Source organism: Callospermophilus lateralis, chromosome 12, assembly GCF_048772815.1.
Source record: "Callospermophilus lateralis isolate mCalLat2 chromosome 12, mCalLat2.hap1, whole genome shotgun sequence".
Taxonomy (NCBI): Eukaryota; Metazoa; Chordata; class Mammalia; order Rodentia; family Sciuridae; genus Callospermophilus; species Callospermophilus lateralis.
In genome coordinates, this window is record NC_135316.1 from 88,034,516 (window position 1) to 88,051,044 (window position 16,529).

General features: G+C 32.7%; 1 protein-coding gene across 11 annotated transcripts in view; it reads right to left on the reverse strand.

Moving 5' to 3' along the window:
- Pan3 (poly(A) specific ribonuclease subunit PAN3) overlaps nucleotides 1-16,529 on the reverse strand; it is a 134,385-nt gene that overhangs the window by 30,400 nt on the left and 87,456 nt on the right. For all 11 annotated transcript variants that reach the window (XM_076872579.1, XM_076872578.1, XM_076872574.1 and 8 more), the window contains 3 exons: nucleotides 7,547-7,794; nucleotides 5,080-5,184; nucleotides 3,063-3,120 (listed from right to left, as the gene is read on the reverse strand). In XM_076872579.1, coding sequence (XP_076728694.1) covers nucleotides 3,063-3,120; nucleotides 5,080-5,184; nucleotides 7,547-7,794 — 411 coding nt within the window. The remainder of the gene's footprint in view (nucleotides 1-3,062; nucleotides 3,121-5,079; nucleotides 5,185-7,546; nucleotides 7,795-16,529) is intronic.

Sequence of the window (16,529 nt, forward strand, 5' to 3'; positions counted from 1 at the left end):
AAATGTTTTTGTAGCTATTGTAAAAGACATTACTTTCTTATTTTGTAGTTCAGACAGTTTGCTATTGGTGTATTAAAAATTGTACTGATTTTCATATGCTGATTTTGGATCATGGAACTTTGCTGAATTTGTTTACTTGTTCTAACAGTTTTGGGGTGGAGTCTTTGAGCTTTTTATATGTAAGTAAGATCATGCCATCTGCAAATAGTGAAAGCTTGGCTTCCTCTTTTTTTTTAATATTTACTTTTTAGATGTAATTGGACACAATACCTTTATTATTTATTTATTTATTTTTATGTAGTGCTGAGGATAGAATCCAGGGCTGCACACAAGAAAGGTGAATGCTCCACCATTGAGCCACAACCCCAGCTCAGGCTTCCTCGTTTCTAATTTGAATGTTCTTTATTTTTTTCTCTTGCCTTATTGCTCCAGCTTAGGATTCCCAGTACAATGCTAAACAAAAGAGGTAAAAGTGGGCATCCTAGTTTTACTCCAGACCTTATAGAAACAGCTTTTTGGCTTTTTTCCATTAAATACTATGTTAGCTGTTTGCTTATTTTATATGGACTTTATTATGCTGAGGTATATTCCTCAGTTTATTCAGCTTTTATAATGAAGAGATACTGGATTTTAAAGACAGGATTATTTATTGTTGTTCTAGTCTTCTTTGTTTTCAGTCCAATATAACATATATGCATAATAAGTCATGAACAAAGACCACCAGATCACTATTAGGCCCTACAATTATTATTGTAAGAAAAGCATCATAGAGGTAAAATCTAAGAAGAAAATTATGAGGATTTCAAATGCCAGAGCTGTATTCAACTTTAGTATGGAACACAATTTCTTAAATACTTTAAAACTAATGAATAGAAATGTAAAATTTTAGTTTCTTTTCCTCAAAGGACATAGATATAGATAATGACAAACTAGATAAGATATTGAAAATATAAAATTTACTATTCAGGGTTCTATAACCTTAGAACTATTTACATCTTAAGCTGGATAATTTTTTATTGTGGGAAACTATATTATACTTTGTAGGATGTTTAGCAGTACCCCAGTCCTCTATCCACTAGATGCCAGTAGCACCTTGCTTTTAGTGGTTACAACAAAAATATTTCAGACATTGCCAGAAATCCTGAGGGGGTGAAATCATTCCTGGTTGAGAGACCACTGATTGATGTATGAGAAATAGATTATGACTTCAGAGTTGAAAAGTATCAACTGACAGAAGTATGAAGTATAAACTAGAAAATGTAAACAAAAAGGACAGAATGACCCAAACATTAATAAAGGTTAGTCAAATAGTTAATATGAGAAAATGAAAAAAATCAGAGTTAAGGAAGTGACAAAACAAATCATTTATTAAACTGCATTTGAACATGGTGCATGGAACTAGATTAACCATAACTTTTAGTTTATGATACTCAAATCATGTCTACACATGGGATGCTTTTAAGTATTCTTTTATATAAGTAAATACAGGTAGGTGTGTGTGTGTGAGTGTGTGTATTTTAGTTGCAGATAGACACAATACCTTTTATTTATTTTACATGGTGCTAAAGATAGAACCCAGTGCCTAACTCATGTTAGGCAAGCGCTCTACCATTCAGCCACAACCCTAGCCCTTAAGTATTCTTAATAATGTAGTAAGCATCTCAAATTTGGCAACCAAAAAAAACCTCAGGACTTCTTCATGTTAACATACATTTAACCATATGGTCCTCTCTACCAATCTCTGCCTTCCTTCTCTCTTTTTTTAAAATTTTTTTTATTTGTAGATGGACACAGTACCTTTATTTTGTTTATTTATTTTTATGTGGTGCTGAGGATCAAACCCAGTGCCTCACACCTGCAAGGCAAGTGCTATACCACTGAGCCACAACCCAAACCTCCTTCTCTTTTTTATATAATTTTATAACATCTCTATAAATTCCTCAAAACATATTGTATATGTATATATATACATATGCACATACAAAAATATATTACTTTTAGTTATTTGACTTTATAAGAGGGTATGTTGTATGTAGTCTCTTGCATCTCACTTTTTAACTTATTATAATATTACTGAAATTCTTTTGCATCGTTCCTTGTCAGTATACTTTCCTCATTTTAACTGTTATGTAATATTCCCATGACAATATCCCTGAATTCTGTTACTGCAAATAATGTCTAATTACAGTTATATGGTCTATATGTAACAGGTGTATTTTTTCCTTTGCAATTTTTTTTGGCTTAATTTTTAATTTCTACTTGTTATTTTGTGAGGGTTTTGTTGGTTTTTGTTTTCTTCTTCTTTCTAATCATATGCCTCCAATTTCTTTTTCTTTGTCCATTTTTGCCCTGGCTAAAGCCTCAAATACAACCTGAAAACTTTCAGAGATCATAAAGTTTTCTGCTCATCCAAAGTGGAAAGATTGGTCTTAAGACCCAGTCGCCAGACTCCTTTTAATTAGCAATCAAGTTAACACACACTAGTCTATGCTGAATTGGCAGCAAATATATTCCCACTACATTATTTATGAAGTTTTGTTACATTATGTCATATTTAATTTTTACAGAGTAAGTAAGCCAGGGAAAGATATTTTAGCACACTGAGAAACATTAACAGTACAGTCTGAAAAAAACTAGGTTTAAATCCTGACTTAGCCATTTATTCTTTGGTCCTCTAGGTCAATTAATTACTTATTCTGTCGATTTCAATTTTCCTCATACATAAAATGGAGATGAAAATAACATGCCACAGAATTTTTCAGAGGAATAAAGTAAAACATGTAATCATTAATTGGCACACTGTAGTCTTAGAAATAATAATAATTACCTTCTCCTTATGTTTAAGAAGCTATACTTTAATTTCCCAAGACAATGATGTACTAGTGCATCCTAAAATTAACTATGTATTTAAATAAACTAGAATACTGTGATATGTAGAACTAATTGAAATAACCTAGATGATCAGTAGCATCTAGGAATGCTTCTTATTAATCCACAAAAACATGTAGTATTATGTAAGAATTCAAATAGACTTTAAAAGGATGAAGCAATATGTATTTTACCTGGCATATCTGCTTGATCGATTTGAGCCATTGTTATTAAATGTCTGTTGATCAGCTCCTAAGAAAAGTAAATAAGTATAATGATATTTAAGCACAGACTATCAAGCCTAGACTTCCTATTATAACTAAATAACCTAAGTAACAATTTTTCTGTTATGTGTACTTCTTAATACTGATAAAACAGTATTTCTCAATGTTAAAATATCTAAATCTCAGTCCTAGATAGACCTATCTAGAGTTAAATCTGGATTTAAACAGCTAGGTTATACCCCACAAATGAAGCCAATCTGGTGCTGAAAACTGAAGGTTGACTACTAAGACAGTCAATAATTCATTCTAAAATCACTATACTGGTACAACTTAATTCTGTGAAACAAAAATATTTTTGAGTAACTGAATGTAAAATAAAATTCTACTTATAATATTGATCTAGCTGTTTACTAAAAAATAAAACACTAGATTATTTTATAAAACCTACTTTAAAAAAAATATTGCTTTTTTAAAATGAAGCTTTTTTTCTGGGGCAAACTGTTTACTTTCGACCTATACCTACAGCCAAGGTGTTGATTAAACATTAGAGACTATTTAAGTTATACACATCAAATACCCATTCAATATAAAGGATATGAAAGTAGCCCATTAAAATAGTTATTCTGTTTTGTTCTAAAATACAATTATTTAAAATTTTCTCAAAACAGGTATTCTTTTTTTAAATGACAGCAGAATGCATTACAATTCTTATTACACATATAGAACACCATTTTTCATATCTCTGGTTGTATACAAAGTACACTCACACCAATTCATGTCTTCATACATGTATTTTGGATAATAATGATCATCACAATCTACCATCATTTATAACCCCATGCTCCCTCCCTCCCCTCCAACCCCTCTGCCCTATCTAGAGTTCATCTATTCCTCCCATGCTCCCACTTCCTATCCCACTATGAACCAGCCTCCATATATATATATAAAATTTGGCATTTGTTTTTTGGGATTGGTTAACTTCATTTATAATCTCTAACTCCATCCATTTATGTGCAAATGTCATGATTTTATTCTCTTTTATTGCTGTTTAACATTCCATTGTGTATACATGCCAATTTTTTTTTATCCATTCATCTATTGAAGGGTATCTAGGTTGGTTCCACAGTTTAGCTATTGTGAACTGTGCTACTATAAACATTGTGGCTGTTTTCCCTGTAGTATGCTGTTTTTAAATCCTTTGGGTATAGATCGAGGAGAGGAACAGCTGGGTCAAATGGTGGTTCCATTCCCAATTTTCCAAGGAATCTCCATACTGCTTTCCATATTGGCTGCACCAATTTGCAGTTCCACCAGCAGTGTATGAATGTACCCTTTTCCTCACACCCTCACCAACACTTATTGTTGTTTGTCTTCATAATAGCTGCCATTCTGACTGGAGTGAGATGAAATCTTAAGAGTGATTCTGATTTGCATTTCTCTAATTGCTAGTGATGATGAACATTTTTTCATAATTGTTGATTGATTTTATATCATCTTCTGAGAAGTGTCTGTTCAGGACCATGGCCCAGTTCTTCATTGGGTCATTTGGTTTTTTAGTACTTTCTTTTTTGAGTCGTTTATATATCCTAGAGATTAGTGCTCTATTTGATGTGTGAGGGGTAAAGATTTGCTCCCAAGATGTAGGCTCTCCATATGCACAAAACTCAACTAAAAAATGGATCAAGGACTTAGGAATAAAACCAGAGACCGTGCATCTAATAGAAGAAAAAGTAGGCCCTAATCTCCATCATGTGGGATTAGGCCCCAACCTCCTTAATAAGACTCCTTTGGCACAAGAATTAAAATCAAGAATTAATAAATGGGATGGACTCAAACTAAACCAGGTGTTCTTAAATAAAATTTATAAATTCTAAATCCTATTTCTGTTAGAACAGCATATGTGATTATATAGTCTGATCTGTTCATTTTCCTTTTCTTCCAAAAGTATATTAAGCACTCATTAGTTCTACAAATTCTGAAAGCATACCTGTCGGAGTTCATCAGCCATGAAGAAGGAAGGTGCATTTGCTTTTGGTTGCATATACGCAACATGAGGTGCAGTTGGAGGATAAATATGGTAGTTTGGAAATACCTAAAAAAGGTATGTGAGGGAAATAATAATCATCAATTTTTCTCAAATGTTAAGTTTTATTATTGACTTGATAAAAGTTAATCTTTACATGAATACTAATTTTGATACATTTTAAAACTTTAAATACAGTGAATTAAACACCTCAGAGAATAGCAATTAACAAAATTCTTTCTGAATTAACTATATTTAATTTTTTATTTTTTAGGTGTAGATGGACACAACACAATGCCTTTATTTTTATGTGATGTTGAGGATCGAATCAGGGTCCCGCCTGTGCTAGACGAGCACTCTACCAATGAGCCACAATCCCAGCCCCTGAATAAACTGTATTTCAAAAATCAATTTTAAAAAGTAAACGAGAAAACATTTCTTCAGAAATAATAACATTTAAGCTCCAATGAGAAGGTCAAAGTAGCTCTTTGTCTCTTTTTCCTTATAGCTTTTCTTTTGTTTCTCTTCTTCCCCCAAACCAAACCTCAGTACTGAGGCTTGAATCCAGGGGTGCTCTATCCCTGAACTACTTTTTATTTTTTATTTTGAGACAAGGTGTCACTAAGTTGTTAGATTGGCAACTTGAGATCCTCTGGAGCAGCTGGAATTACAGTTGTGTGCCACCAGGCCCAGGGCCACCTCATCCTTTTAACTAGAAGATTCGTTTCTTTAAAAAAAATAAATTCAGTTGTTTTCTGGCATCCTCAGATAATTATTCTGCTCTGAATTACAATTAGAAAGTGGTTTTGCAATATCCGTAAGGTTTCCTTTAACCTGCAACTGCAGAGAAAATAATACCTTTTCTCTTGCTTTGGATTCCTTTTATCAGATAGCATAGTTTGGCTTAACTACCTCAGGCTTGTTATAAGCATATTTTAAAGAATGGCTTGAAGGGGAAAAACATCATAAAATCTGTCATAGTTAACCTCTTTAAAAATAGCAGTTTTGTGAAAAAAAAACCTCTGTACAATTTCTTCTTTCTACAAATATGAAAATAAAAATGTAAATAACTACAAAATGAAATACACCCAAAACAGGGTAAACCACTGTGGAATCTTTACTTATTCAAACTTCTCTTTGGCAAGCTGTTCTGTGATAACTTTTAAAGGATTTCTAGTGAAAAACAAACAAACAAAAAACCCAAAACCCTCACACAACTATTAGTTATTTTTAAGCATTTTATATGATTTACAACTACTTCTATACATGTTTTCACATTTAATCCTAATAAGGTAGCTTGATATATTACTATTCTCATTTTATAATTGAGGAAACTGACTCAGAACTATAAAAATTCAGAGGAGTGTCAAAAACATGGTAGAACTAGGCTCTTAAAAAAAAGAACTCTGTTCTCTTTTCACTCAAATTATCTTTTAGTAAACTTAAATAAATTGCTAATCCGGGGGAATCAAAATCTGCTTACTGAAATACAAATATGCTTTTCATAAACCCATCATCTGACTGTTAAATGTCTATGATTTAAATCAGCTTCCATTATTTTAATGGAATCTGGTTCTATTACTCTTGAGCTCTTCATCTACTGTTTTCCCTTCAGTTAATTTTTCTTTAATGGACAAAATAATGAAGTTACAATTCATGTAACATAACAATGCTTTTTCTCTTCCCAGCCTCACCACTCTCTTTCTGCTCCTCTCATTCCTGTTCTTTCTCCCTCCATTCTGACAGCACTAATTCACTCTGAGAAGAAATGTGTCCTTCTGGGTATGTTGTTCTTCTCTTGGTCTTTTTATGAATGTTTCTTCTAGGTCTATCTCTTCCTATTTGTTTTATGATTCTTTTCTATCACGAATCTTTTAGTAGCTCTTTCCTTATCCAGAATCAATGCTCCCTTCAGTCTGAATCCTCTCCCTCCTTAGATATGACCCATATTGTAAATCTTAGAACCATGTGTCATTCCACTATCCAGAGATCTAGCTATTAAAATTACTGCCTCATCTGAGGCAAGAACTGATCATTAGTTTTGTTTTCAGTAACAACTGATAAGATGCCATCCACTTATGGCAGATACCTTACCTTCTTCCTAGAGGTAAATCTACACAGTACCCACAAACAAGTCAATAAACATCAACTCTAACTACCACAAATACCCTGTACGCAAAACATGCCATGAAGTACAATAAAGTGTAAATATACTAACATCTGATTAAAGCCAGATTTATTAGGCAGAACTAACATCTGATTAAAACAAAGAGTTATTAGGCAGAACCAGATTTATTTGAAAAGATGAGAAGACTGAGTAGAAAATGAAATGTTTTTTCCGCATCTTAATAAAGATGGGTGGGGGGTGGGGGATAAAACCCCTCATGAACTTTCCTAAGAGTATACAACTCCCTCCTTACTGCAGACATACCATTCCAGTCAAAGGTGCTGGAGTTGTGTCCGTATAGAAGTAAGTGGTCCCACCAACAGTTTCCTTCTGGATCACCTGACCAGAAGATGGAGTCTGAGAAACAGCATTATTAACAGGTGTAGAGGCACTAGAAGGCACCATATAACTTGCTGGATTTGGAGTGTGACTTCTTCTTCTGGGAGCAGGAGAAGTATGTGGAGTAATCTTGGGGGAATGAAGAGGGGAAGATCCAGCAGACAATGACATTCCTGAGGAAGATGTAAAAAAGTTTCTTAGTGGAACAGTAACTGGTTCGAGAGAAAAAACAAAATCTGAAAATCTATGCAAATATTCATTTGGAAGAAATATCATCTTTAGCAAATTTTAAGTAAAAAGATAAATAAAATAATTTTATCTTGTTTTGGTTTACGTAACGTTCTGATTAAAGCAAATGCAAAGAAGTCTGTTTTCTCAATGCAGTCTTTCCCAAATAAATTGGCAATTTCATTACAGGAATAGCCTCCTCCATAGGAAAGTTTCCATCAGAAACTTCAATGGCAAGAATCACTAAAATTTTAATAAATTAACTTAATGGAAGAGTAGAAATACCAGAATGGACTCTTTATACCATGACTATTAGTACAAATGCCACATTCCAAAACAATATTATGGCATTAAAAATTCAAATTACCTAGTAAAGATCTATTAAATTTATTGTAGCCAAATACAATTAACAAAATTGTTTTTTTAAAAAAGACTAAGTTGAATTGTATGGTAGCACTTCAAATATGACATTTTCTTTATTTAAGCAGCATACTGTTTTGATGTCTTTTTTGTCTTTAATTCTAAATAAGCATAACACTATACTGAAAATTGCATACTCTTTGAAGATAGGGCCAACTGACAGCATCATTTCAGTCAAAATTTTACTCAACCACAATCAACAAATCTCATCAATCTGTTGTGGAGAAAAGAAAAGGACAAATGTCTTTGCCCCTCAGGAGATTCCAAGCTAACTGAAAAAACAAGACCAAGTCACATGTAAAAGACATAAAATGGGGCTGGGGATGTGGCTCAAGCGGTAGCGCGCTTGCCTGGCATGCGTGCGGCCCGGGTTCGATCCTCAGCACCACATACAAACAAAGATGTTGTGTCCGCCAAAAACTAAAAAAAAAAATAAATATTAAAAATTCTCTCTGTCTGTCTGTCTCTCTCTCTCTCTCTCTCTCACTTCTCTCTTAAAAAAAAAAAAAAAAAAAAGACATAAAATGACTTCCGAAAACAACTCACATAGAAATTAATAAACAGCAAACCACATGCAGAAATGCAGATGAAATGTAAATTAATTTAAGCCAGATAGCTAATTAAAGGCTTAAGAGAGGTCATCAGTTCTGAGCAGAGACTAGCAATCTAAATCTACAATTATGCTTTCCAAGAAAATGAGCTTATCTAAGAACTGATTTCTGACTCTTGGGGAAAGTCTGAATAATAAGCCGCTTTACAATACAAGAAAAAAGTTCTGAAAATGTCTTGGGTCACAGAATTAGGATTAATAGGGATTTGAGTTTCAATTTCTAATAATTCATATCATTCATGACATCAGTTATTGTTTTGAGAAAACATGCAAGTGAACAAAAATAAGCTGAAAACTGAGATAACATATCTTTTTGCTGGATAGTCTTGCACTTTCTAAAGAAACTCAACATAATTATTTTATCTGATTTTCTGAGCAACTAAATTAATAGGTGAGGCAGGTAGGTTATAAATATCACAGATCAGAATTTATATGTAGGAAAACTATGTTATTTAGCCAAGAACATATATACAAAGTCAACAGCCAAGCCAGGACTTAAACCCAAGTCTCCAAATTCACATCTAGTACTCCCTGCTGCTATAACTCAATATCTACTGCATTCACATTAAAATAGGCCAGGAATTCTCAAGCATGTCTTCCTGTATTCTAAGAGAAACTCTAAAACATGTAACTCTTTTAAAAATCACTATTTATGAAGAAATCAGGTTACATAAATGTGTAAGCCTACTTTTTATTTTTTTAACTGTTCCACAGCTGGGTTTTTTTAGTTTTTGTTCTGACAGTCAACCAATGATGAGAAAGTTTGTACACTAACTGTACATTAAGTAACAGCAACAAGCATGGCTACAACTCTTGAATACTTTCCCTGTGTAAAGCACAAATCCAAGTGTTTCACATGCATTAGTAAATTAATCCTCACTACTACCCTGTGAAGTAGGTATATCATATTCTTTTCTCAGAGGAGGAAACTAACTTAAAGATCAAAAGAATTATTTTAAGGACAAATATAGCTCAGTAAACTAGAGAACTGAGATTTTAAACTCAGTAATCCTATAGTTGGTGCTTTTAGTCAATATGCAAGGTTGCCCAATTCCCTCTAACAATGAATATAAAAGGGATCCATAACACATTTTATTAGTGTGATTATTTAAGTTATTCAGGGAGGGAAAGGTACAGGAAAGAGTGATGGGAAACATTATGATCCCATGTTAATTATCTAATTCAGGTAAAAGGTATAATCTCTCGTTTGAAAACAAGTATTCTAAGGTTGGTTATATTAGGGTGGACATTTTCTTTGTGACAAGGTCTCTTTCCCAGGCTAGTCTTGAAGTGGTGGGCTCAAGAGACCATTCTACTTTATCCTCCACAGAAGCAGGGACTATAGGTATGCAACACCACACTCAGTGTTTCTTAAGTCAGATAAGAAAATGCATGAATGATGAAAATTATACTATACAGTATCAAGATTTCTCTTAAGAATTTTTAATTTTGTGAAGTTATTTTAATAAAAAATTATAACACTGAAATTTGAGTTCACATATCTGAACTGAGGCTAAATCGAGTTCATTCAGAAAATATGTTCAATAGTAAGCATCACTATCCATAAGGATAAGAGGATATTTAATTTCTATAGAAAGACAGAAATAAATTAAGCACTAAATTACTGAAATACCAAATCTCACCACAAAAGACACAACTTTGTATCACCTTTATATTAACAAATGTGTTAAAGAACTGAATGAAAATATCCACATATCTGTTTGGAGAAAGATATTCTGTATTCGATACTATGACAACAATACCATAATGCACCCATTATTACGTACTTAATACAAGACGGAGTTATAAATACCATGAAGAAACAGAACCACAATTCAGAAACAAATAGTTAAAAATAAGAGTGCTGAATTAAAATGAACACATTCTGCTAAGTCAAGGGAATCTGATTCAAAATTCAAAATTTTTAATTAAAATTACATCTTCTACTGCATTTTACTCAATGCTTGGCCACAGGAATATTTTCCTGAAAGGGTTTCAGGAATCCATTTGATATAATAAAACTGAAGGTTTTCTATTAATAATGGTGTATATCAAGTATAATAGTTCATTCTTCATCAGAAATTTTGGTGACATCACATATAATAATTGCCATTCAACTTCTTAAGTGAAAATGCAAATTGAGATATTTAAGTCACAAATATTATACTAATTGCTTTAGGATATTTGAAGAATGCTTCTTAAAAGTACCCAAATCAAATAAAAGGGAGGAAAAATGCAGGGATATCCACTAGAGAAATTAACCAGAGTAATTAACAAAATAAGGAAATGAGATTTTAAAAATTTCAAACCAGGTACGGTGGCACATGCCTGCAATCCCAGTGATTCATTTGGTAAGCTGAGACATAAGGATCCTAAATTCAGGGACAGGCCCGTCAACTTAGTGAGACCCTGCCTCAAAATAAAAAATAAAAAGGGCTGGGAAATGTAGCTCAGTGAAGTGTCCCTAGGTTTATAATTCCGGTATCAAGGCAATTTATGAAGCAAAAGTGTCACTGTTTTTAGATATAATTCTATTTCTGGAAATCCCAAGAGAAACCCCAGAAGACTCTTGTAAATATTGACAAAACTCATTAAAGCAAATGATTACAAAATTAACATACATTAACCAACACTCTTCCTAAATACAAATAATTCAATTTCTGAAAAATGAGAGACTGAGCATGCATGAGGCCCTGGGTTCGATCCTCAGCATCATATAAATATAAAATAAAGATATTGTGTCCACCTATAACTAAAAAATAAATATATTTTAAAAACTAGGCTTTTAAGAATGAAGAATCATACACAAGAATGTTAAAGGGAAAAACCTTTCAACAGATGAATTACACAGCAAACTAGACGTGATCAAAAAGAAACTGTATATCAGAAGGAGTTAAGAAAACTACCTAGAAATAATACTTAAAAAATATGAAAGAGTGGTTAAAAGACACAAAAGACAGAGTGAGAAGGTAAATACCCAGGGGGAAAAAACAAAAAATACTGAAGATGCAATATTCAAAGAGAACAGATTGTGATTCTCAAGAATAAGTTTACCAAAAAAATCCTCACCAAAAATCCCGAGCAAGAGTTCTGAGCTGAATAGGTAAAAATAAACTCCTAACTAACTGATGTGAAACTGGGACAAGGCAAAAGACAGAGAAAAACTCTTAAAAGCTCCCAAGAAAGAGGAAAATATTTTTTTAAAAAAAAGGAGGAGGAGGAGGAGGAAGAGGAAGGAAAAAAGAGAAATAAATATATTAACAGAAAATTCCATCAGCAACACCAAATAAGAAAAGAAGGTAACCTTCATCCTGAGATTTATATACACTCTATAAGGGGTGGGCAGTGAATAAAGACTCTTAGGGAGTTCATCATTCATATTTCCACGGTGAAAAACAATTTAATAATCAACATCGATAAAAAAATTCCCTCCTAAAAAGGCATGCAATGTAAGAATGTGGGCAAATCTGAATAAGCACTGACAGTAAACAAGAACTGTTAGTCTGAAATAGGTTACAGTTCAAGTGCAGCTAAAATTCTAGATAACTATCATAATGAAAAAGGGTAGAAAGGCTCAAAGTCATTAAAAGTTCTTTTATTGAGACTGGGGGTATAGCTTAGTGGTTAGGCACTGGCCTAGCATGTGCAATCCTCTGGGTTCACTCCCAGAACTGACCCCCACATTAAATTTGTATATCAATATTTTTATTGTCCATCTCTTCAATCGTATACTCAGTAAAGTATGCAAAGTAAAAATTAGGGGTGACCACTACATAAAATAGAAACAAAATATTTTACATCAACACCTACTGCAAACCATATAAAAAATTACTTCAAAATGGATCAAAAATCTAAATGTAAGAAAGAAAACCATAAAACTCTTAAGAAGAAAACATACATAAACCACTGTGACCTTCAGTTAAGAAATGGTTTAAGATATGACCCCTAAAGCACAAGTAACAAAAGGTAAAATATTTAAATTAGGCTTCATCAAAATTTAACACTTTTTGTACTTCAAAAGAAGCTATCCGGAAGGTGAAAAAGCAACTCAGAGGCATGAAAAATAAAAAAACCACAATGACATACAATTTCATACCCAACAAGATGGCTATGATCAAAAACATGGCTAATAATAAGCATCAGTGAAGAGAAACTGGAACTCTCATATGCTGCTGGCAGAAATGTAAAATGGTACGGGTTACCTTGAAAGCAGTTTAGCAGTTCCTCAAATTGTTAGAGTTACCATACAACCCAGAACTTCAACTACTAGGCATATTACCAAATGGAAGTAAAAATCTACTTCCACACAAAAACTTGTACACAGACCTTCACAGCATCATTTTGCATAACTGTCAAAAAGCGGAAATAACCCAAAAGTCTATCGACTAAAAAACAGGTAAACAAAATATATTATCTGCGTAGTGGAACATTATTCACCCCTATAAGGGGGAGAAATGACAAATGCTACATCATGGAAGAACCATGAAAACATAAAGTGAAAGAAGATAAAACACAAAACACCACATATTGTGTGACTACATGATTCTATTTACGTGAAATGTCTTCATCTTCTTCATTTTTTTTTTCTTTTTGGTGATACGCTGTAGGACTGCACCGAGGTGCACTGTGCCACTGAGTTACATCCCCAGTCCTTATTCTTTTTTTAAAGTCTTGCTAAGTTGTCATGATCATCCTGCCTTAGCCTCCTAGTAGCTGGAATTATAAGTATGCATCAGAGCACATGGCTACTTAACTATATACTTTTTGATCACTTGCTGCTGTTACTTCTTCTTTTTTTAAAACCATGCTAGGGATCAACACAGGGCCTCGAACATCATAGGCAAGCTCAGTGGAGCTACATCTCCAGATAAATTATACACTTTTAAAGGATGAATTTTATGATAAGTGAAATTACACCTCAATGAAATTAACTGATATTCAAATTATTGCTGGGGGATAGAAAAGAGGTGGTCAAAAACACTGCATTAACCCAATAGAGAGACAGAGGGCAATGAAACAAAACACACACACACACACACACACACACACACACACACACACAAAACCATTTACATTAATTAGCAATAAAAAGATAAAATGTCTGAACATAAAATTAACTAGAAATGAGCAAGATGAAAACTCTACATTAAACTCTACTCACAAAAACAAAAATTAACTTGAACAGAGAAAAATAAACATCTATACTTACCTCTTATGCACATGTAAACTTAAGTACGTTAAAAATACAATGCTAGTTCAATACAACAGAAATTTTAAAAAACTAGCCAATCTAATTATATTTCTGTGGAAAAAGACTGAGAACAGTCAGTAATTTTACACACACACACAAAAAGAAAACGAAGCAAAATATTAGGAAGACAAAATATAAAGGAGAAAAAAATGAAGAGTATTAACACTAATTAGATATTAAAAAGCAATTAAAACTATAGTAATAAAGATGTCTGATGGAAGCTCATATGAATAGTAGATCAATGCAATAGATTAAGGACACCAAAATCAATCTCAAATATATATGAACAAATAAATAAAAGGTAAAGGTGGTACTTCAAACTTCAGGGGAGAAGACGGACTACTCAATAGCCAAATGTGACAACTAATAACAGAATAAATAAAGATGTAGCCAGGCATGGTGGCACATGCCTGTAATCCCAGCAACTCAGGAGGCTAATGCAGGAGGATCACAAGTTTGAGGCCAGCCTCAGTAACTCAGTGAGACCCTGTCTCAAAATAGAAAAGCTGGGGATATGGCTCAGTTGTATAGAGCTCCAGTGTTAAATCCCTGGTGATTAAAAAAATAAAGTTATAGTTATTTATTTTTAAAAAATCAACAAAAGTGAATCTCCTTTTCATTACCACACCTACATAAATTTCACATGAATATTCAGATTGAATTTTTAAGCGTTTAAAATGAAAAGGCTCTCAGAAGACTATTTAAAAAATATAATATTGTTATAACCACACAAATCTAAATTTTTTAAAAAATAAATGTTCATCATTTTAACTTTTTAAAAAAACAAAATTTCTACAGAGCAAAAAAAGATATTTGCAGTACTTAAAAAAAAGGACTATTCTGCATAATATATAGTTCTTAAAGCCATTAAGAAAATAACAACCAATGGAAAAATGGACAGATTATACAACCAGCCAGTTTTCAGAAAAACAAATGCCTGAAACATATGAAGATGCTTTTGTATTGACAAAGAGATACAAATTAAAACTAGTATATCATTGGTCTCAGATGGGCATAGATTTAAAAAGTTTAGACAATAATTAAAAAGGTGATTGACATAAATACCATCACATGCTTGACATCTTTTTAGACAATTCAGCAATACCTATGAGCTAAAACTTTACTGTAATGATAACTTAAAAATTCAAATGAAGAAAGTAAAAAAAAATGAGAAATGAAAATTGGGAACACCACTGAACTGGAAATTCCGTCTTGTTCATCTTTGTTGCCTATCAGGAATCACTGAATAGACAGATGTCTCATGAAGGAATGTTAAGGTTATTTTAAAATCCATTCCAGAATATAACACAAGTAATATTTTCTGGGTTGGGACTCAGTGGTAAAGTGCTCACCTGGCATGCATGAGGCACTGGGTTCGATCCTCAGCACCATATAAAAATAAAATAAAGCTATTGTGTCCACCTACAACTAAAAAAATATATTTTCTTCAAAGAATTAATAAGGTTGTCCTCTCAGAAACAAAGGCATCTAAGATTTTAGAATGTAGATCATCCAAAGTTGGAAAACATTAAGAACATTCCTTTTACAACCAGGAATAAGAGAAAAATGTCAACTATGACTACTTCTCTATAACACCGTACTAGCCAGCAGAAGACAACAGAACAAACTATTGCAAGGGGAGAAATAAAACTATCATTTGTAGAAAACTGAGTAAAAATAAGAATTCACAAAATCTTAGAAATAAAAGTTATCAAAGCACAAAAATATAAAAGTTAATCACATATAGATACTAGAAATAATCAAATAGAATTTTTTGTTTTAAAAGAGACCAATTATGATACCAGCAAATACTATACAGCATTTAAGAATCAATCTAATAAAATATGTATAAGATCAGAACACAGAAAATAAAACTTCATTGAAAGTTTTAAGTTAATATATTAAAGACAACTTGAAAAAAAGTTGTGGAGAGATGGAACCCACATTCACAAATATGAAGACAATACTGTATAGATGAAGATTTCCCTTAAATTCTCTGAAGTCCTCGACAACTTCCCTGAGGACATGGCTTCTTTCATGTATCTATGTATCTCATAAGCTGCTTTCTCCTGAGTACACTGTCAATAGCTCTCCTTGCCAACACCAAATTCTCTAAACTATAACATCATAGTAAAGTCTAATTTGTTCTGAATTAGATATTCTTACTCAATATTTTCTTGATACCTATACTTGAAAATGATTCCCATTGTTTTGTTGTTCTTATCTATTTGCAGCGAAGATTTGTGCCTAAATTCTGTATTCCCATCTGCACATAAGGCACACTGTCAGCACAAAATAATTTTGCTGAAAAGAAATGGATACAAAGGTGAATTTTTTTCTTTACTGGCACCAACAACCAAAATACTAAATATCAATAGCTATAATCATTGAATTACCAA